At 41.9% G+C, this 23,387-nt stretch overlaps 1 protein-coding gene across 3 annotated transcripts in view; it reads left to right on the top strand.

The window, feature by feature from the left end:
- Window positions 1–21,180, top strand: part of TRAPPC9 (trafficking protein particle complex subunit 9) — a 459,459-nt gene extending 438,279 nt beyond the window's left edge. For all 3 annotated transcript variants that reach the window (XM_069005535.1, XM_069005533.1, XM_069005534.1), the window contains 2 exons: window positions 10,779–11,002; window positions 18,069–21,180. In XM_069005535.1, coding sequence (XP_068861636.1) covers window positions 10,779–11,002; window positions 18,069–18,248 — 404 coding nt within the window. In that variant the 3' untranslated portion in view covers window positions 18,249–21,180. The remainder of the gene's footprint in view (window positions 1–10,778; window positions 11,003–18,068) is intronic.
- The last annotated feature ends 2,207 nt before the right edge of the window (window positions 21,181–23,387 follow it).

The raw sequence follows: 23,387 nt of genomic DNA, 5'->3' as shown, positions 1-23,387 counted from the left end.
GTCCTGTAAAATCTCAGGCTTCACCTTTGGTTTAGTGTGACTTACTCCCATAAGGAGCTGATACCTCAATGACCCAGCATGGGGATTTTGAAAACTTACAATTCAGATGTTTTTCTCGATTTTCTGGAAGTCACCTTTCCCTCTCAGTTCTTTTTGGTAGCTTATTAATTCATTTCTGCTTAGTGAGAAGTCCTTGCTTCACTTCCCAGGACAGCTTAACTCCTCCCTAAAATGTCTCAGTGTCCCCTCGTGGAAAACTGGTGCAGTGCTCACTTCCTTGCCTTTGTTCAACCGGATTGAGATTTGAGATACAAAAATAAAGATATTTTTAATTTATTTAAGGGTTTGGGGTTTTTTTTTAATTTAATTGTTTGTGATTCTCTAGCAGTGCTGTCTTCACATCCCAGGAGAACAGGTTTGTGTAGTTCTAGGTGCCATACAAATTGTTCTGCTAAGCTCTTAGGAACATGAGTATTGTGATCCCTAAGAGCTTATAGTCGTTGTCCCTGAGTGCTTATAGTCTAGTATTTTATATCTATATCTCTATAAATAGAGATACAGATATAGATATATACATACACATATATATATGTGTGTGTGTTGTATGCTGTAGAGATATATATGGTATATGTAAAAAAAAAAAAGTGAGCAGGGAGGAGGAATAGGGAAATAATATAACAGAGTAATGAGAGAGAAGTAGTTCTGCACACAGGTTGTAGCCCACAGGTAGTAGTGAGCACAATTGGCCACCTCTGCAGCAGTCACCAGGTTTCTTTGTGACCTCAGCAGCAGGTTTCAGCTGGCACAGGAAAAGATGGGTCAGTATGTGGGAATTTAGCCTGGGCTGAGCTTTACTGCTGTATCCAGAAAGCTGGGAATGAGATCCATGCAAGGTTCCTTGTGGGCATAGCCAGGTCATGGACCTACAGGATGCTATTTGGTACAATGGCTTCAGAGGAATAGAAAGTTTGGAGGTTTCAAAAGCAGAGATGAAGTGACTTTAATTGTTAAGGCTTATAATCCAATTAGATCTTGGAGGAGGGCTTGGCAGTGTAGGCAGAGCAAAAAGGTCAGTGTTGGAGAAGTATTCTAGAAAGTGGCATCAAGATTTAATCACAGGCTGGAGGCGTGAGTCATGAGAGGATATCAAGTGAAAGGGAATGCCAATATTGGCAGGAAAGAGTCTGATTTTATTTCTGAAATTAAGACAGGCATGGGCAGGAAAGGACTTCATGAAAAATTCAGGAGCTAGGTTTTGAGCACGTTCAGTTTTAGAAGCAGTAAATTATTAACGGAAATATCTCCGAGAAAAGCCAAAAGTAGTTTGGTTTGATGACTCTAGGCTTAAAGATTTCTTGTTTTCTGTAAGCCTGACTGTTATTTGAGTGTTCATATCCAATCTAGCAAGGAAAAATATGGATTTGCGTCACAGAGGACGACTGGAAACTTCCATCTACATGTACCTATTACTGTGGTTCTTTCGTGCATTCAGATTGGATTTTGAGCTAGGTCATGATACAGAAGCAGGATGCAATCAGAATAAAAAAGTCATAGTAGGGTTTGACAGTTTCCATCTCACATCTGCCTGGATTATTGTCTCCTGTCTTAATCCAAAAGTGGACTAATCATACATAGGGAAAATGGGAAAAAATTCACTCAATCCATTGGCAAGTGAAACAATTGAGAGTCATCAGACTGAAATAAGCTGTGAGTGAAATTTAAAGAAACTTCGTGAAGAATATGTTCATTTTAGTGGGGATCCCTGCTTTTGAGCACCCCCAGTGTGTGGCCATTAGGCACAGGTAGTCTGGTAACCACATGTCACCCCTGCCCTGCACAGAGAGCAGCATTTGTGCCTGGGCTTGTTTGATATCTCTCCTTTAGCTCAGCTGATTGCATTTCAGTCGTGGCTGGGCTAAAGGAGGCCCGTGAGGCTCAGTGTCCTACTGCTCATATTTACACAGCCACTGAAATGTGGTAAATCATCTACCTGCCTGTTAGTAGGGGGTTATCCATTATCTTGTACCAGGCTTTGGCTGATCTACAAGGACACAAAAGTTCTTTTGGACTGGACATCTCAGGCAGTGTTTCATGGTTCTTTTTTATGACAAGCATGGAAAATGAGCCACAATTTTTCTTCAAATAATCAGTGTAACTTTTTTTTTTTGCTTACTTAAAGCATCTTGCACCAGTGTATCTGTACATCTGGACATGGAGATACTGCTGTCTCGTCTCTCTTCTCACCTGCGTTTGAGTTTTTTCTGCTTCAGACAGTATCTCACAGATTTCTTCATACAAGCCTCAAATAAGACAATTATACTATACATAGGATTAGTTTAACTAGCAACTCAAAAAAACCCCACCCTTTTAGGTATTACCTCTGTAAGAGTCCAGAGCACCACTGTGTGCTTGTTGAATGGGTAATGCAGAAAATACTGTTTCCAATTGAAATAGTGGAAAATTAAAAAAAAAAAATAAAAATAAAAATAAATCCATTTCCATATTGCCATATTCCATGAGTTTGGGTAAGTAAACTGTGTGACTGAACCCACGTTTGACTTTGCATGCATAGAATTGAGTTCAGGAGCTCAGTTTTGTGTCTCTGCTGTTAAATAGGCATTACTTCTCTTATGAGCAGTTGTAATTCACTGCCATCTCCACAGCAACTGTGCCACAATCATCACCCTTATCACTGATTTCTAGAGCAGGTAACACTCCCTAGAGGTCTGCACAATCTATCTAGTGTCTAGACTAAACCTGCTTTGAGGTTGAGACATGCTCCCAAAACAGCACAAAGTTCTATAGGCTTCTTTTTACCATTAACTTTTGCAGCCACAAGTCAGAAACTCTGACAAAGTTGGCATGAGGCTTTTCAAAATCTCTTCTGCAGAGGGAGAGGTTTGTCCCACATCCCTCACTGCAGAATGGCAGAAAAAATAGGATTTAAATTTAAAATAGAATAAAAATTTAAAGTCTCATGCAACCAGTGAGGAATAAGGTGATTTGTTTTCAGTAAACTGTAGCTTAAATCAAGTCATGGTGTGATTTTTGTCCTGTGCAGAGCCAGAAGCTGGACTCAATGATCCTCATGGGTTCCTTTCTTATTCAGGGTATTCTATGATTCAGTTCAGTTCCTGCAGCACAAAGCTACCAGTATACAAAACCAGTGTTATTTGAGACATCCTAATATGTTTTAGTTATCTTTAAATGTAATATAGGGCTTTTTTCCCCCTCCTTTTTTTTCCCCCCCACAGGGCAGGGTAAGAATGCTCTGAAAGTCGTCCTGACACAGACAAGCTATAGAAGTAAAATTTTCAATAACCTGAAATAACATGCAGATCCCAGGCTTGTGAAATTTTGAACACAAGACACACACCATATGCCAGCCTGACCTCCTGGCTGTGTAGCAGATAATAAAAAGAAATTTTGTCAAACCTGCTTGTGATGAACAGATAAAAAAGGGTTGGCCCATATTCGTAAATGAGACCATTTAAGCAAGCTGGGGCCATGTCATGATATATTTTAAAATAAGTCAAAAGGAGCTCAAGCTTACTGGAAAACACAGAGCTTTGAGCATCTTAAAATTTTAGGGATCTGCCCTTGTGCATTTAGGTTAGGACTGGACACAAGCAATACAAACTCTGAAGAGATTTTCACTTGATAGCACATTGGGCAAAGCACCAAATCACAGGTTATCTTGGCTGCCAGAGGAGAGATGAGACAAGCAGGTGCCATCTATGTGCCAGCAATTTCTTAGGGAAGGAGAAATGTCTGTCATAAAAGGCATGTGTGAAGTAAAATAACTCCCACCAAAACTAGGGAGGTTAAACTGAACTGACACATTTCTGAAATAAATCTGTGGTTAATGTGCATTCAGATTTTAAGATCCCAAGCAGAAGCTGGAGGCAGTCAAACCCTGGAGAACGAGTCATGTTCCTGCCTCCCTCCTCAGCCGGTGTGACCCTATTTTTTTGAGTTAATGGAAGAAGGTTGTAACACATTTAGATGTTCATAGCCAAGATCAAGTAGTGCTAAAACTGAATGCTGATCACATGTCTTGGAGATTAAAATTGGACATAAACATTGTACTGATTTGGAGGAAGAAATCTTGCTCAGGGCAAATGACGAGGTTGAGGAATCCTTTTGCAAGCAAGTCCCACGGGGATGCTGCAGCATCCTCAGCCCGTTGCCATCACAGAGTTAAGAACAGACACAAGCTGGGAACAATTTGGCAAGAACGATAATGGGACCAGTCGGGATCTGTCATCAGCATACTGGGCACTGCAAAAGAGTGATTAAATAGGAAGACACGGACAATTATCAAAGACTAATTGCTTATTGTTGCTAGAACTATATTTTAAATGTGTTTTTCTTTTTAATTGCTTTTGGAGCAAACAAAGTGTCCTTAATTCAATTCTAAAATGTTTGGGAATGGGAAGTCTGCCAGGAACCGGGCAGCTCAGAGGTCCTGTGAAAGCAATTGCCTCTTTCACCAGCCTATATTCATGTCCAGTTATCCTACCCTCTGCCAACTTCCCTGTTTTCTGGTTCATGCCCTTAGGTTGGCTGAAGGTCTCTGGGTTGTTGGTACTTGCAGGAAGCTGCAATAGCTTGTTCATATCTTTTTCTGTATTTTTCATTCATCACTGTCCAAGGGCCCTGACCTAAAGAGGAGCTGAACTCTTCAGGTCCACAGAGGGTTTGGAGCAGTAGCTCTGAGTATAAGGGCAGTTTTTAGAACAGGACTAGCAATGATTGGCAAGGTGAGATATCTGTGTAGTTTGAACCTGTTACAGCACAAACATCTTTATACCTCTGTGCTCTGGTACTACTGACTGCAGGGAAATTGAGCAGGGGCTGGATTTGCCTCAGTATTGTGTCAGTATAACAATGAATGAACATGAGGATGTTATTCCAAATTAAGATGCTCAGGTTTGGTGCAAAGAGCAGGTCCAAATCACAGACAGAAGGTTTAATGCAAGTAGTTGGGAGGATCTTGTGTTATTAAATAACCATTCAGCATTTTCTTGGTGAAAGTGACAGGGAACACAGTTTTTATATTCATAGAAATATTATTTGTATGGATGTATTCAGCTTTGAAAGTACTGCAGGACATCATCATGGACAAATGAATGTAACCAAATCTCCCTCTCTATGTGCAAATAATTTGCAGGAACAGTTTGGAAAATAAAAGAAAACTGGTCTGCATTAAGGAGAACAAGTGAAAAGAGGGGAAAGAGTGTTTAGGTTCATATTTTAGAGGAGACACACAGGAAAATCCAAGGATCCTGTTTTCTCAACAGAATACCACATGTCACCTGCTCCTCTAAGCATCCCCAAAAACCAGGCTGATAAATCTGTTGCTGACTTGACGTAGAGCATGAGGGGAGGGATGGGAAACCTGCTTGTTTGGAGACAAGCAGGATCAGCTTGCTCTGTACATACAGTTTGCCTGCAGTACAGGTTTTTTCCTCCTTTCTGATCTCTTCTTCTACCTGCATAAAATGTAAGATCAGAAATGGACAGAATTGTTCAACCTATTACTGAATAAATGATTTCAAAAATAAGTCCCTTTTCATTGTAAAGTTCCTTGCAAAATCCTGAACAAACTCTCTTGCAAAAAAAGGACAAGGAAAAAAATAAATATATATAAAGAAGTTATTCCAGACACCATGGCTGGTGCTTTCTGTGCTCTTTTAGGGCAATTAGAAGGAAAGCTGACCTGGGCAAACATTTTAATCTGCACTTTAGATTTTTTGAACACAGAAAAATGGAATCATTCTGTGAGACCTTCATTGCAGCTTCATCTCTGGCTTGGGCTCTGGGTCTTTGGCTTTCCTCCAGCAAAGTACCTGATGTACATTATCCATAGATGTCAGTGATGCTACTGCTCCTCTCCCCTCCCCAGGCCATGGCTCTCCTGGTTCACAGACCAAGATGAGTAAAATTAGTATTTTTTTAATTAACAAATCTAGCAGCATAGCAATGGTTGATTGACAGAGGACCCTAACTCTTACAATAAAGCTAGGCATGACTTTCTTTTCTGGTTTCAAAGCTCTCTTCTACCTTGTGTGTGAGAGGTATTTACTCATCTGGGCATCTCATGCCTTGAGTTTTGCTGGCCACCTTGTTTGTGCAAAGCCATTCCTCTGTGAGGTGTTTGCTCAAAGTCTTGGTCCAAGTTCCCAGCTGCAGAGAATGGCAGAGGCCAGTGCATGTGCATCAGCTGGGGATTCAATATCCAGTTTAAAAGGAAGTATTTAATGGAACTTTCTCCATCCATTCCACCCCCCCTCCCTCCCTGTCCCCCCAAAGATGAGCAGAACCACCCTGCCTTTGTCTGCAGCCTGTTTTTTAAAATCAGCTCAAAAATGAGTGAGGAGAGAAAACATTGCTGGAATATGCATTTCCGTGGAGATTAAATGTGTTTGTATGCAGCTTTCCAAAATTAAACTTTGACAGGGGCAAAGAGGGACTTTGGTGTGAAAATGCAATTAGCCATGACCCAGGACTCTTGATATACAGGGGGACCAATGATTTGTGAGCTCTTGCACAGAAACTTGACAAAGTGGCAAGAACAACTTATTATGTGGTACTATGAGCAGAGTAAATAACACAAAATGTTATTAATGTTTGGTATTCATTTCCAAGTGGCTCCTTTGGGTGATGTAGACAGAAGTGCACCTGGGAGGTGATGGTAAATGATGTTTTTCTTGTGCAATAGTCATTGTCTTCCTGTTAGTAACATACAATCCCTTTTCTTGAGAGTTCTGAGATCCTGAAAGAAAGACATTATAAGAGTACTGATGTATTATTTTCACATAATGGTCTCTCACAGACTTCCTGTGGTGTCAATAAGCATCACCCATCAGCTGGGCCATGAAGCAGTTTTTCCATCTTAAAGATTAATTCATGGAAATCCTAAAATGCTTGGCAAAGGCTCTCAATGAAAAAGCAAGGCTTTCCAATCACCCTTCTCAGTGGTTGTAGCAGCCTCATCCTCCACCTTCCAAAATGTGTTGGATAACGTTTTCTCCCTTGATACAATAATCACTTAGGGAGGGTCCCAGAGAATGGCCCTGTGCCTGTTCATGAATGACTGGAAGAGACAATATCTGTCCTTTTTTCATGGCTATTGGGTATTGCAGGGAAATTTTGGCACCCAAGGATGCCACCGTAGTGGACATTGTAGGTAAATGAACAGGAAAAGGGGTGGGGAGAACAGCATTCTGTTGGCTTATTGCATTACTTCAAAAATGATTTAATTAGAAGGAGATTGGGAGATTTCTAGGTCTTTATGCCTTTCTTTTTTTCCCCCTTCTGTCATCCAGATTTCATGCTGCCACTTTTAAAATACAATTTATATAAGCAGTTTGAATTAAACTTGGTCCTTCTAATTTTCTGAAGTGCTGTTTCTCTCGTATCTGAATCTCTGTAGGATGGAGATACAGCCACGACTGATTTCTGTGCTAGTGACTGCATCTTCTGATTCAGAGCTGCTGTATTCTGAAGCCAATAATGATTCACTCTCACAGCAGTGGTGTGAGCAGTCTCAGCTTTTATATGCCATCTGTGTGAGTGAGCTGAATCTGCAGAAACGGGACCCTGTGCACATGGCTTTTCCCCTGCTCATGGATGAAAATATTAAAGCAAATCCGTATGGTCCGTGAGATGTTTTCTGTGTCAGGAAGGGAGTAAAGCTGCCTGTCAAACCAAGCTGTTCTCTCTGATGAAAGGGGGCTGTTTTTAAACACTCCTTTCCATAGTATTTTGCACGCCAGCCATGTGTGCTTTCTCATCTGACATCTCATTGAGATCCTTGGCTCCGGTACTGCAGGAGGGAAGTGTGTTCTGGGAAGGAAGGAAATTATCTCTCAATATGTACACAAACATGTGCACACACACACACACACACACATACTCTTCAATCAATCTAAATGGATTGAATTTTTTTTTAGGAATGTGAAAAAAAATTACTCTGATTGAGCCAGACTTAATTGCTTCCCTTTTGTTTGGATTTTCTATTTCCTCATTAAGATATTAGAAAGAAATTCTCTGAGCTATTATTAGATACAAAGGTAGAGGTAGAGGGCAAAGGGTTCATTTACAATTCTGACAGCAGACCATTGAAGCTAAAAGGCAACTGATGAGCAGCTTGAAAATATAGATTCATCCACTAAGCTCAGGGAGTATTTCCAAAGGTTTGTGCTGGTCTGGGGATCTAACCCTTTGTGCAGCTGTAAAACCCACTGGATGGAGAAAGCAGAAAAAAAGTGGGTTTGCTTTTTTTTCTTTTTAGTTAATGAAAGGAGTTACCTTGAAGGGAAAAGCTTGAAAACATGAACTGATATAAAGTAATGAATTTATATAAATGCATTGCTTTTGTAGGAAGCAACTGGACTTCAGCTCTGTGTCAGGAGACTGGGAAGCATAAAGGTTATCCACAGACACACATTCTTTGTGTTTTGAGAAACTCAAGTCAGTTAATCCCTGATAATGGGATGCCATTATAACCACTACTTCACCTTCATGATCTTAGGGCAATACTGCAAGAAGCAATTTGATCATGTTGGGCAGTAGAGTCCGCAGCATTAGAGTGTGCTGTTGCAGAAGAAATCCAACGCCACAAAGGTTTTCTAGCTCTTCCCTAAAATGCAGTAGTGATTATTACTTCCTGTCAGAGAATCACAGAGATGGGCAGGGACCTCTGGAGATGATGTGGTCCTATCCCTGTTCAAGCAGGGCCACCTAAAGCCTCTTGCCATGGACCACGTCCAGATGGCTTTTGAGTATCTCCAAGGATGGAGACTCCACGACCTCCCTGGGAAACCTGTGCCAGAACTGGGTCACCTTCACAGTAAAAAAAGTATTTGCTGATGTTTAGAGGGAAGCTCCTGTGTTTCAGTGTGTGCACATTGCTTCTGATCCTGCCACTGGGCACCACTGAAAAGAGCCTGGCTCTGTCCTCTTTGCACCCTCCCTCCAGGTGTTCATCAGCACTGCTGAGATCCCCTGGAGTCTTCTCCAGGCTGAGCAGTCTCTGTTCTCACATCCTGTCCTCACAGGAGAGGTGCTCCAGCCACTTGATCCTCTTCATGACCCTGCACTGGAGTCTCTCCAGTGTGTCCATGTCTGTCCTGTACTGAGGAGCCCAGAACTGGATACAGCACTCCAGTTATTCCTCACCATGTTCTAATTGTCAAAAAAAAAAAAAAAAAAAAAAAAAAAAAAAAAAAAAAAAATTAAAGGAAATTTTGGAACAGGGGATGTTCCAGCTGGGACACCAACACTGGCTTTGGATAGCTTCAGCTTGAACACTACAGGGGTTTTTGTGCTCTCTCTCCCAAGCCTCTTGTGTCTGGAACTTGTTACTGTGTTTGGGCAGCTTTGGTCAAGGAGGGGTTTTCATCTGGGTACCTCAGCCTTGCTGACCTGACCTCTGGAATAAATGTTCCTTTCTGAACTTGTTTCTTCTTTGGCAATAGCTTTAGTTTATTTTTTTTCCAGTGACTGTCTTGAGGCTTGTTCAGTTTGCCAGGCTAAAGGGCATCACAAGAACATGCATCATTTTGTACTTTTTGTCTAAGGCAACAAAACAAAACTAACTTAAAAAAAATCACTTTGGTGTAGGTTTTTTTTTTTTTTTTGGTGTAGTTTTTTTTCTCTGTGAAAACTCCTGAAGCATAAAAATAGTGTCTTTCCTTGAAGAGGGGATATTACTAATGTAAATCCAATGCAGAGGAATAATATGATGTATGTCAAAAGGCAAACAACCGAGGAGGAGCTGGAGTGATGGAAGTGCCTCACGGGCATATGAGATTGTGGGGATAGGTGTTCACACAAAGGATGCTTTCTTACATGTGCCCAGGGCTTTCTCTTATCTCTGAACATGAACCCATAGTGAAATAGAAATGTTCCTGTATTAATAGTGCATTGGAGATAACCCTCTGAAAAATACAGTAATACTGCACAACTGGGAGCCCTTTGAGAGCAGGGAATTGGACTGGCAATTTCATAGCGTGTTGATAATGAAACATTTTGGTTCTGTATAAGCAAATGGGCAAGGTTAATGGACACATTACTCTGGCTGTCATTGTCCCAGCAGTAACCAATTTAGAGGCTTTATATTTTCTACTGTCCCAGAAAGGGAAAGAAAAGTAGAAAGTTAAAAATAGAAATCCCAGAGTGATTTAAAGTGCTAAGAGTGAACAAGCTTGTGTAGTCCGGTATAGTTTTAAAATCCCTTTTTTCCTTATAATCTGGACTTTAATATATGTATTACATTGCAAATTCTGCCAGTGTCTGTCCTGCTCCAAAAGCTCACCTCCTTACAGAAGGATTTATTCCGGCTGTAACACATGAACATGAGCCTCCAGCCCTGGATCTCTCTAGCTGCTGTTTGTACTGATGGTTCCTGTTTGTATTTCCCTTCACCTGATGCTGGTGATTTGCAGAACCATGAGAAATTGTCTGTGGCTTTGGCCTTCAAGGGAGGAGGTTAAGAAAATATCTTCTGGTGCCTGTGTATAGATCATAACTGGGTTTTTTTTAATAATTCTTTCAACAGTGATGGACAGATATCCGGCCTTCATGAGCTGTTTTTCTCAAGTAGGTGCCCTACACAACAGCACAGCATTGGGTTTTCTTTCCCAGAATTAACTGTCCTACACTCTCGGTTTCATTGGGGTTACTTTTATCTTGTTGAGTCTCCTGTCAAGATTAACTCAGTCTCTGAACAGGTGTCCAACCTAATGAGGACTTGTTTCCTTGACTTGCAGACATCCTGGTTGATGGCAAGGTCTGTGACTGCGACGTCGTGGTGACCTGCCAGGTGGGAGACCCTGTCCCCTTGCAGGTGAAGTTGACCAACTGGAGCAAGCACAGCGTAGGGCCCTTTGCTCTGACCATGATGCCCTACCAGGATTACCAGAATGGGGTGCACAACTACGACCTGCAGGATGCCATCACTTTTGTGGGGTCCAACACCTTCTACATCGACACCGTGAGTTGTTTTATCACATGTATCAGGATTTTGAGTGATGTGCACTTAAAAGGGGCTTCATTACTCCATTGTGCATTTTAAAGCAGATTAATTGTTGAGAAGCCCCATGATTATGGCAGCAATTGCTAACAGTGCTGCTGGGTTCATCTGAAATGGTCTCTCTGAAATGGTTTAAAACTGCAATTTCCTACCATGTAAACCACCAGTAAATTATCAGAGGCAGCAACTTCTGGTCTCTCCAGATCTGACTGAATGTGAACGGGTAACCCTAGATTGAATGTTCAATACCATATTGCCAGTCCCTCGAGTCACCAGTGCAGCCTGCAGTAACAGATTTTAATTTTTTTTTTTTTCTTTAGTCCATAAGAAACATTCCACAGGCTGAGCCAAGGAACTCAGCAAATCAGTTTTAGTCAGGTCCTAAGGAAATGCAACAGACTGCAAAAAGAAAATGCTAAACATTAATGGCCAGTCTGATGAGCTGGTTCATTTCCTGGATGCTTAGCATACTGTTATAAAACCATAAAGAAATGCTTAAAATGAGAGAAAAAAAAAAAAAGAGCCCCTTTTTAAAACAATTGAGATTATGATTTTTCTCTCAATTTCTCTAGAAAATTCAAGTCTAGGAGCCTTTTGCTTTTAAGGCAAGACACTGAAAATACAGATAATGCTACTCTCTCCCACATCCTTCCCTCCAAAAAATACAACAACAAAATACCTGGAATGAAAATTTGCAGGCAGTGCTGCAGAGTGGGATGAGCAGCATTTCTGGTAACTCATGAAATAAACATGAAGAAGGGGGTGAGTGTTTGGGATAGTGCTTAGGACCTTTGTTTAGGTCAGCTGTTCAGACTGGTAACAAAATGTACCTGTCAAAATTAAATATATAAGTGAACCTTAGTTAGAAAGAAATTAAAGGTTAACCACAGGGATAGTTGCCGTGCATATTTTTCAATTATGCATCATAGAAGAAAATATTTCTAAAAGCTAATGAGCATGAAATATACCATCAACTTGAATTTTAATGGGGGCTAACTGCATTCTTATAGCTGAATAATTTTAATATGTCAACAGAAATCATCCAGGGATGGCTTTCTTTGACTCTGTTTCTGACAAAGTGGAGTTTTTAATCAGAGTGGTGGTGTTTGGATGCCCAGCTGCCAGAGGGCCTGACCCTCCAGGCTAATGAGGGAAAAGGGAGATGTCAGTGTGATGTATTCTTACCTTCTGATTGAGTCTCCTATGGGGCAAAAGTCAGGAGGTCACATCTCTGGTGTCTGCCCAGGCAGCCTTCTCATACATTACGGTCCCTGCTTTTGCCCCACTGCTCAGTATTTTGACATTTCTCCTGTAAACACAATCCCCAAGAAGTTAAAAATAGAATTGTTTTCTGCTGCTTGTCCTCCTTTCCATACAAAAAGGTGAAATGAAGAAAATGTCGACTCTTAGACAAGAAGTGTTACATTTCACAGTGTGTAGGGTTGATACTACACAGGCTCCTGGGGAAAATGCTTGGTCATGCTGATCATGGAAGAGAATCATGGAAGATCATGGAAGAAAATCCTTCATGTCTGTCAGAGGCCCTTTCTTCCCTCATAATAACTAATTTAGGAATAGCAAATAGGTTTCAGAAAGTGCCACCTGTTTGGGGGACAAGGGGAAAGCCCTGTTTTGTGCATTTGATGTTTCAGGGAAGAACCACCACGCTCAAAATTGTGCTTATGCTCTGAGTTTGGCCAAAAGTCAGACAGACACTGGTTAAAAAAACAAAGAAGCTCGTGGTTGGGTGAGATGAAAGAAAACGAGAATTTTTCTTTTTTATAAATGAAAGTTGAGATACTGGACCAGATTCCCTGCTGGTTTTCAACTCAGTGCTGCTGTGTGGAAGCTGTTAAAAATGTCCCCATCATTTTTTTTAACATGAGGTTGTGAGCACTTGATTATTTTCTTGTTTAATGGAGGTGGTTTGAGGTGCTGCCCTTTCCCAGCTGCTTGGGAAAAATGCTCCCCTCTCCCCCAGCAGACCCATCAGGACAGACATTGCAAGCACTTGTTTTTGTGCAAAGTTGTCTAGTTTAGCAAAAAATACATTGGTCAGCAGTTTAAGTTAATTGGGCTGACTTCACACTGACACTGGCACAGAGGTGCTGGCATGATTTATTGCAGGGCTGAGCTGGGTGGGAGGAAGGATGGAGAATCAAGTATGGTTTGGTGTATCACTGGTGCGTGGTCAAGAACGAGTGAGAGCATCAGGTATTACAACAAGGGCAGATACTTCTCACACCCTGAAAATTCACTCTGTTGTCATGCAGAAACTTCATTATTGGTACCAAAAAACCCCAACAGATCCCTCTGCCTTCCTAAGTGTTAGTTTCATATTAAGTCTCATGCTCAAAAATTCACCGTTTTTTTTTTTTTTTTAATTCCAGACTCAGAGCAGTTTCTGCTGCTGTCTGGAAGACAGGGGGTATATACAGGAATTTTCAGGATGCATGTGCTGCTTTGCAGTGTGAATATAAATTGTTGAAAGGGTAAAAGTCACACAATTTTGCATTTCCCTTTTTTGTGGCTTGAAGTCCAAGTTAGAAGATCTATCTTGGAAGTAATGTAATGATGCTTGTTCACCTCTTTATGCTTTTACCTCAGTGCAATGCAGCAGCCTGGGTTTGTGTCACAAAGTCTGCTGGGATATGCTACTTCAAAAAACAAAGTCTTTTCTGGAAAGTTTTAAAGGATATTGAGCTATTTCCATGTATTTTAAATTAAACAAAATCTGTATTTTTAAGCATGACATCTAATTTGGCTAACCTTACTTTTCTCTGTCTGTATTTGACAGAAAAAGTGACTTTCTCCATTATGATTTAAATATTTGACATTTTTTGTTCAGTGTGTGATTTTGAAACATGAGTTAATATGGTGGAACCTACCCATTAAAAGCCAGTGCATTGATTTATTTTTTTTTATCTCACTTCACAACATAAAGTTTATCTTTCACCACATTATTAAAGTTTTTAGTTCTTACCAATGTTTTTTGTTGACTTTTTAGCTGATCAGACAGAGTTGTTTTTTGCCAAAATGGAAACCAAAAATGTTGTCTTATGTGGAGATTCCTGTAACTCCCAGCAATTCATCCTCCCATGTTGTCCCTGCTTGTGCCATTACTTACTCTCAAGCAGGATGTTTTCCTGCCTGTGTTATCACACACAAGCTCAAGCGATTGGTAGTGGGAGATGAGGAGAAATTCATTAGTAGATGGTCATTTTGAATCAGCTCAGAAGCCTTGATGAACATTTGCTCACTTCTGGCAGGTCCTCTGTGGCCCATCTGGAACAAATTATTTTTCTTGGCACTGTTTTATTCACACTGTAAACTCTTTGGGGCAGCGAGCAGTAGCTGGCACCAGCCCTAATCTCCAACTGAGCTCCCTAAGTACTACAGCAGTATAAATAAGTAGTAATTAGTTCTAAGCAATCGCAGTCCCACATGGTAGCCTAAATCAGGCAAGGATTAGGATGGAGCTAGAAACTTAATTTTTCTTCTATCTTGGTGGAACAAAGGAGTAATGTGGTTGTTTCTTCCTTGATTTTCGATCATTATTTTCTGGGGTACAAGCTGCCCATTTTTTGTTTCCATGAATGGTGGCATTTTAGTAAAATCTTTTTTACCTCTGCCTTGACTCAGGAATGTCAGCATCCTGATGAATGATTCAACATGCATACAGGCACATATCTGGGCAGTGACACCACCAGAGCTGTGTGCTGCTGAAGGACAACACGAATTTGGTCTGGATCAGGCACAAGTCATGTTCTTTGTAGTTCAGCTGGGTCATGCACTGCAGTCAGTGGGATGGTGTGTCCTGCCAGCTACAGTGGTGGCCACCTGAACAAGCCACTCTGACTGGCTGAGCAAGTCATCAAAGCTTATGCGGTTTAGGGATCATTTTGCCTCATTCTGCATTTGATCAGGTGAATCCTTGTGTTGAACAGCTGGCTTAGATGTGAACATCCACTTTACAAATATTTGGGTGGCTTCAGTTCCAGGCTGAAACACCTGAATTAGGAGGTGTTACCAGGGGTGGTGGCCCACTAAGCTCCCATGAGTAAATGGAGATGTGGTCTGCAGCAGGTAGAACCTGGCTTATAAATACCAGGCCTGAGATTCAGTTGCCTAAAAGTAGATGTTTGCCATCATACAGGTGCTGTGGGTATCCTACCAGCCTCCAGATGCTGCCAGAAATCCTGTAAGACATCCTAGGTATCTTCCCAGTCCTGTGCAGGCATCTCAGTGCCTTAGGCCATCCCATTACCTGTGTTTGGGCAACTCTGTTCTGGCTCTGCAGGCTGCCTAGGAAGACCATTTTGTGTTTGCTCCACTGTCTACACTGACTAGGTATCTTCCTTTTGTAGTAGGAGCTTGAATACCTCGTGTGCAGAGAGACACCTAAAAGCAGGTGGTTTAACCTCAAAATTAGTCCTGTGCCTGGTGTAGCAGCTGGGCTGGATGTGACCCTCTACTGACCTGACTGCTGCTGCTGAATGTCTTTTGGGAATGTTTGTAGGCAGCCCCACTGGAGAGGCAGCCTTACTTTCCAAAGCTGGTTCCTGTTTTGAAGGAAACTTCTTGTAATTCCTGCAGAGGCACCTGCACCTCAGCAGGGTGAAGGTCTCAAGCTCCTTTTGCTTCCCTGTTTCTTCTACAAACCACAAGTGTTGATACAGTGATGGTGATACAACAGATGTGGGTAGAGGCCAAACCGTGAATGTGATGTCTGGTGCTGATGCTGCTGAGCCTGAAGCCACCTTCCTGCTTGCCAAGGGCTCTGAGCTGTGCTGTGACAGATATTCCTTCATTGAACAGTGAGATCAGGAAAGATAGACCAGGAGCTTGGAAAATCTAAGGGTCCTGAGGAGGCTTCGTTTGCTGTTTGCCTGCAACCACTGCTGACATAACTGCCTGCCTCTGCCCTCCTCTGGATGCAAGTCCAGTGAGGCAGAAATCAGGCAGGCAGCCCTGGGAGAAGGGGAAGGAAGCAAGAGGGGACATGGCTTGATGTATTTGTGCAGTGCCAGAGGGCAAGGACTTGTACCCAGCACGGATGGGAGATGCCAAGGACGGGGTCAGGGGAACAGCTGTGGCTGCTCTGATCATTCACGTGGATGACACGATGCTGATACCAGTTCGCTGTAGTCAGCAAAAGTGCTCAGTACCAAAACCAGAGGAAGCCTGGGCTCTCCAGCTCTGAGGATGTGGCTGCTTGTGAACAGCCAGGCCCTTGTGCAGGAGCTGCAATTTAGAGTCACAGAAGCATGGAATGGTTTGGTTTGGAAGGGACCTTAAACCTCATCTCATTCCAACCTCCCTGCCATGGGCAGGGACACCTTCCACTAGCCCAGGTTGCTCCAAGCCCTGTCCAACCTGGCCTTGAACACTTTTAGGGATGAGGCAGCCACAGCTTCTCTGGGCAACCTGTGCCAGGGCCTCAGCACCCTCACAATAAAGAATTTTTTCCATATATCTAACCTAAATATCCCCTCTTTCAATTCGATCCCTGTACTCTTTGTCTTATCACTACAGATCCTGATGGAGAGTCTTTTCCAGCTTCCCTGTAGCCCCTTCAGATACTGGAAGATGCTGTGAGGTCTCCATTCAACCTTCTCTTCTCCAGGCTGAACAACCCCAACTTTCTCAGCCTGCATTCACAGAAAAGCTGCTCCAGTACCTTTAGTGATTTCATGGCCCCTCTCTGGACTTTTTCCAGTTTAGGGAGGTTCAACAAAGCAGCCTGATACCCCAGGATATACAGGATGCACATCTACAGGCTAAAAAACCCAGCAGTGAAAATCCAAAAAAACCCTAGAACAGGAGAAAATGGAGACAAATAGCTCATTCCCTTCTGAAACCTACGGAGAACCTGCCTCATGGAAGGTGGTGGCTGGAAATATTCAGCCCTATGGAATATTCTTGAGTTCCCCTGAAATCTTCTGTTGATCATTTTCCTTCCCCCTCTTCCCCACCATGGCCTTCCCATCATCCCTGTTCTGGACTTCCCATGCAGTGGCAAGTTGTCCTTCAGCAAAGGGTGTCCATGGGCACTTTTCCGGTTCAAACGCCATTGTTCATGTCCCAGTTTACCTTATGATGAAATTTTTTTGTAGTGGGGAATAGTCCTGATCACCTGTCTCAGAGCCTCAGCCTTTACTGGGACTTTTCTGCTGGGATGAATTTGCCTTTTCACAATTTTTGGAAAAATTCTGTCCAATGGAATGGCTTTGTGTTGATTTGTATTTTGCATTTGCTGTAACTTCTTCTCAATTCTAGGCATCCTGAAACTGGATTTAACATCTTGTGGAAGCAGATACTAATTCAAACATTATCACATGCTGAACAGTGGTGGGAGTGTTAAAGTTGGAAATTACTGAAGTGTCTTGCTGAAATGATGGACTGAGATATATTATTTGTTGTGAAGATATGGATTGTAGATGGATTTGGGATGAAGGAAGATACATAAATGTAGAAACAGTGTGAACTCTGCATTTAATTTGGACAAGTAAAATCAGGATTGCTACTGATTCTGGGAAGTTTCTTGCTAAACTTCATTATTTCAATGATAATGAATATTAAAGCTCCTGATTAGAATTTGCAGTCAGATTGTGTCTCAGTAATAAGTGAGAACGAACTTAGTTATTGCTAAGCTGTTAAATGGTGTTTAACCATGTATTTAGCATGAATTCAGGGACATGATGGTAAATGCAGTCTAAGGAGAGATTTGGGGTGATCTCTACCTTAAACAAATTCTGTTTTGGAATCAGTGACTCCTAAAGGTTCATATTCTGTTTTGAGCTGTGCCATAGATTAACTGCATGAGTGAATAACAGGATTTATTTTTTAATGTAACAGTTTAACTAGAATAGGGATGAGATCTTTACTCCTTTTTGTATGAAAGCATTATTAAGATGTGAATCTAGAGTACTCTGAGACCATTTGAAGGAGCTAATGAATTGCAAACTGCAATTAATTTGCTTTGTGGATGGTTTATTTATACTGATTTTTATGTTTTCTTCACCAGGTAAAGCCAGCCAAAGACTCTGTGTACTTTGGAGCACTTCTCTTCCTCTACACAGGCGATTTCTACCTGAATATCAAATTCCATGAAGACAACTGCAGCAGGGAGTTGCCTCTGTCCTGGCTCTGCCTTCCCAGTGTCCACATCCGTGCTACGGAGCCTGTGGCCCCAGCTAAGCTGTAAATGCAGCGTGTGCTACTTGATTAACCACAGCACACAGCAGTGCTTGGCACATCCTCTGCTTGACCCCAGCTTGTTTCTGTCCAACCCCAGGCCACAGTCTCTACTTTGGAGGAACAGCTGAACACTTTCTGAATTGGCTGATAGTCATTTGGACAGCTGCTTTGGCTAATTTCAGAGGGAGAGAGAGAGATTATAACTATGCTGAAGTTTTCCTCTGTTTCCAGAAAGCCTTTGTAACTACTAATACATGCATTATACTTCAGTATACTCCATTGATATCAGTGGTTTGAAAGGGTCTTGAGGGCTGAATTTTACCATGTGTTTGAAGGTCTTAAATCCAATTTGAATAATCCTGTTTGATCATTTTTCAATAAGATTTGTGCATCTGTATGAAATTCCTCCTGGTTTATGCTGGACCCATGGCATGTTCCCTTGGGGTATAGATCTCTGTTAGATTTGTTCACTGGCTTGTTCTTGTTCATTTGCTTGCTGAGAATTTGGTGTCTTTGGTAGTAAATGGCAGTAGTGGTGCTTTTTAGTGTGTTACTGAAAGTAAGAATAGCAGATATGCCTCCAGTTATTCTCTGCCTCCCCTGAGCCCAGTGCCTCTTTTTTCCTGGTAAAGTCACTGCCTTTAGTTTGGCAGATCTATGAACTAGAATGGAGAGAGGGTGAGGAAGAGCAAAAGAGTTTTGTCCTTGAAAGAATAAATAAGCCAATTTTGGGCTGCCTAAGGCTTGCCTGTGAATTTGGGCTTTCACAGATCTGTTTTACACAGTCACAGTCACTTGAAACTTTTGCAGACACCTAAAGATCTACCAGAATTAATCAGATGATCATTAATATAACTTTTCATCAGTTTTTGCAAACTCTCCTCCTCAGATTTTTCATTCTAATATACTGCTTTTTGAACGTGTCTGTTTTTTCCTTTTTTGTTTACTTTCAAGTTTGGAGTTTTTTTAAAGTTTAATTATTAGGCAGTTAAGGCCATGGAATTCCTGAGTGTAAAAGTAGTTGCTGAATGTACTGATAATTTAGCTTGTTTTTCAGAATAATATTTTTGTATAGTGAGACATGTTTTTACCCCATGTAAAGCAGGGAGCTGTCCTAGCTGTATGATTAATACATTATTTCATGGACCATATGTTTAAAACCTATCTCAGTCTTTTCTTAAATACATAGTTAAATTTGGTGGTAGTTTGCTTTTGGGGGTGGATACACCAAGATGTGGCAGGGACACTCCAGTTAGCTCTAGATGATTTAAATCCTAATTTAAACCCTAATGCACAACCTCTTTGCAGATTCTTAGTTTCCTTAGAATTCATCCAAACGTGGGCCCCCACTGAATGCCTGGCCTGGCCCTTCCTGCTCAGTCCTGGCTCTCTGCACCACTCCCAGGGGTACTTTTAGATGTGACTGGTGCTTTCCATAGGAAAGGCAGTGCTCAAAACTCCATTCATTGCATGCTTGCAAATGACTGTTCATCCTAAATATATTCCTCACCTGAGGGAACTACAGCTGTAGCATGGTAGCTGTATTTCCAGTGTATGCAGGGTGTTATCTCTAAAAACCTGTATTGTGGCAGTGTTATCAGTGTTTGTGCTTGAGCTGTGGCTCTGTACTCAGCCTTGAAAGTGGAAGTTTTCAGTCTTGACCTGATGAAAATCTGAGCCCTGCTGAAGATTGATTTGCAATGATTTACTGCTCTGTCAGGTGCCAGTCATGTCCAGTAACAGAACTGTTCCTTAAACTGGCACAGTGGCTCTGGGTCAGAGACACCCATGGAAAGAGGGTCCAAGAGCTGAGTTGGGCCTGTTTTTCTGTGTTGGTGGAGCTTTGCTGACCAGATTGTGTCGTGAGGCTGAATTCTCTGTCACTGGATAGGCAATACATGGAAAAATAAGATCCAAGGACAGCAGGAACTAAACCAGTTCATCTTCTCCATAAAAGCTTGGTTTTGACATGTGTGTCTGTACTATGTTGCACAACACTCTTGCAGCAAATTCCAAATTGGGTTTCATTCAGCTTTGCCAGAAGATAATCTGCAGATTCTAGGAATACAGCTAAGGCTTCATAAGGACCTATTGTGTTTGAAATAAAAACATTGTGAAGTAGCTGCTGTTGCAGTCAGGATGCTTCAACTTGCCTGGCTAAGGGATTATTCTCTAACTAAGTTTTGACAATGTTCTCTGAGAAGAGAGGGTCTTGTTCTGTGAAACCTGTCCTGGGATGCAACATTCCTGTGCCTTTTACTCATAAAAGATCTCGATCCACAGTCCACTGAAGCTGTTGGAACAGGAAGAGGTTTTATTATAACAAAAGCAAGCTGCATATTTTCTAGTTATCCAACATGCCATTATAAATCTGCCATATGTGCACATAAATATAAGTTCTTATGTGTGAGCTGACCCTTAAAGGTCTATCTGTTCATTATATAGTAGACTACTCTGTCCCTTGTCAACTTTGATGCTTAGTTGCTTTTGGCATTTATGATATCTCCCCCAATTTTCTCACACTTCTACTTGTCTTGGTGAGAGAGATGAAACACAAGAAGTTCTTCCTTCTGGGGATCATTTTTGACTTGTCCAGAAGGAAGATATCTAAGTGTTAGTGTAATTTGGAGAAGGGTTGAGGGAAAGGTGCTTAAAATCACTCGGGTTGCTGTCAGAATTGGTCCTTGCAGTGCTTGAAAGAAGGATGATACTTGTCTTATCTGCTTCTGGTACTGAAAACTTCTTTTTCTTTCTCTGAAACACCCAGCAATTATTTTGAACATGATGAGCTGAACTGTTCATTGTAAATCTGATATGAACCAGTGGTTGCAATGAATTATTCCTAATTTAAATGGCCATTGCTGAGAGCAGATGTTGGTTCCATATATGAATTCACTGGAGAAGCATAAGTTATGTAACTTTAACTGAATAAATACTTGTGTCTTGTTATTTACATGTCTGCCAGTCTCTTCTGTCTGTAGTTCTTGATTGTGTTCTTGTGTGTTTTTGCTGAGAATAATGCATATCTCTTGAGGCTGTATTGTGTTTCTGAAAGCATGTGTTTGACCCTGGAACTGAAATTTCAGCTTCACTCAAACTTTCTCTTCCTAGCTGTTTCCTTCTGGGGTTAGGTCAGTATTCTTGGGTTGTTCAGCATCTTTTTAGCTCTTAGCTTCTCATCTTGCTCTTTTCTCACCTCATCCTTCCCACTGACTCTTCCACTCACTGCCCTTTTCTGCTTGTCTTTGTTTGGTTCCAGCCAAAAGGATCAACTTGTCCCTTTCTTTTTTTCCTTCCTTTGCATCTCTGTTAGAGCTCCCCTAACACTTTGTTCATGTTGGGGAAAAAATTGCTTCAAACCAAATTTCATCTGCTAAACTGGAGTTTGACTCTCATATATCCTCTCTTTAAAGCATCTTGAGCTATTTTGTCTGTTTTGTTACAATCTGATGTTTCTTGTTGGAAGGATACTTTAGACCACTGCATTCATGATGCATCAATTCCATAACACCAGTGGGACTTTGTGTGTAGATGACATGTCATTTAACATACATTGCTTGCTTACTGTTCCTGATTCAGCAAGATATCCAAGCATGTGCCTAATGTTAAACACATCAATATAAACACATCAATAGGCCCTCTTGTGAAAGCTAATTCAGTCACACATTTCCCTGGGAAAGTTGCTAAACCTGGACCCAGATGTGCAATCTTCATCTGAACCTGCAAATTTAGCATGGAGGCCCACTTGCCATTGTGTTGCATGGGTCATCACCACTCCCTGGAACCCTGGTACAAGAAGGCATCTCACCAAAATCTGGCACTGTGTCTGTCCAAGTCTGGGAGTGCAGAAGATCCTTCCAGGCCAAGATGTGCTCAGTGTGTATCTATACCAACCACAGCAATGCACTTTGGGGGTGTAAATCAGATACACAGGCTTGCCCACATTGTCCCCAGTGCTGTGCCCAGTTGCTGTGCACCAGGCAAAGCAGTGCTCAACCACCTCCTACTTGCAGTTGCACTTCCAAGTGTTTCTCTTCCAAGGGCTGGTGCCTGCACATCCTCCCAGCCTCCCCATCTCCACAGCCACAGGAAAACTCCTCAGGAGCTGCTCAGAAATCACTTGGCATGAGGGAAGGCATATGTTCACAAAGAGGCAGCACAGCACCATTTCTGAGATGAGGGAGCAGTGGATCCTCTGCAGAGAAGAATTTGTTATGGCCCAGCATTCTCTGATGCCATGGCTGGAGAAGGGTGATTTCAACCCCTCTTCAGCCTGGATTCAGCTTGAAAAAAACAATGTAGACACTGCCAGCGAGAAATCAGGCCAACTATAGAAACAGTTTAACAATGAGCATCTTGTTAATGACTATGAGGATGTCATCACTAATCTGTGTCAGAAACAGGGCCCTTCTGCTCTCCAAAGTCTGCCCATGTTCTTACGAACTGGTCCAGGCTGGTGGCTGAAGTGACACCACGGTCTATTTCAGGCATCTGCCTTCCACTCCTTTCCCAACAGCTTGGATCCAGAGCAGAGGTGCCATTCCCTCCCCATTCCTTTGCCTGATTCACTTCGTGTGGCCACAGGAGGCTGAACCCACGCAGTGGGTTTGGGTTGAAAAGGGGAAAGAAAAGGCAGAGGAGTGTTTTCCTTTAGTGTGTGCACATGTGAGCAAGTTGCTGGTGTGAAGCTGCATCTTCATACAGAAGCCTGTGAGGTTGCAGCAACCCAGACCAGAACTTTTGGGGCAGAACAGGGGTAAATGAGCATTGGGAGGAAGGGAGGGAAAAAATGCAGAGGGTAATGCTACAGGGCTACAGAGACACCTCCATGAGGTGCCCAAAGTTAACTGGGATGAATCAAGGTGAAATGAGTTGTGTAACTGCCACAGCATTAAAAATAGGTTACGCTGTATATTAAGATTTCATTTATAAATTGTTTATAGAGCATTCATAAATGTTAGATGTGGTAAGCACGTTATGCACACAAATACTTTGTGTTCCAGCATTATCGATGGCCGTGTCCACGGCAGCTGCAGGTATTATGGATGGTTAAATCACAGCTCTGGAGACCAGCAGTTCAATAGCAATACACAATACATGATTCATCAGTCACCTCAACGTGTATCAAGAAATTATGTGCTCTTTC

The sequence above is a fragment of the Aphelocoma coerulescens genome, chromosome 2 (assembly GCF_041296385.1).
Source record: "Aphelocoma coerulescens isolate FSJ_1873_10779 chromosome 2, UR_Acoe_1.0, whole genome shotgun sequence".
Taxonomy (NCBI): Eukaryota; Metazoa; Chordata; class Aves; order Passeriformes; family Corvidae; genus Aphelocoma; species Aphelocoma coerulescens.
This window is presented reverse-complemented; position numbering and strand designations above follow the sequence as displayed.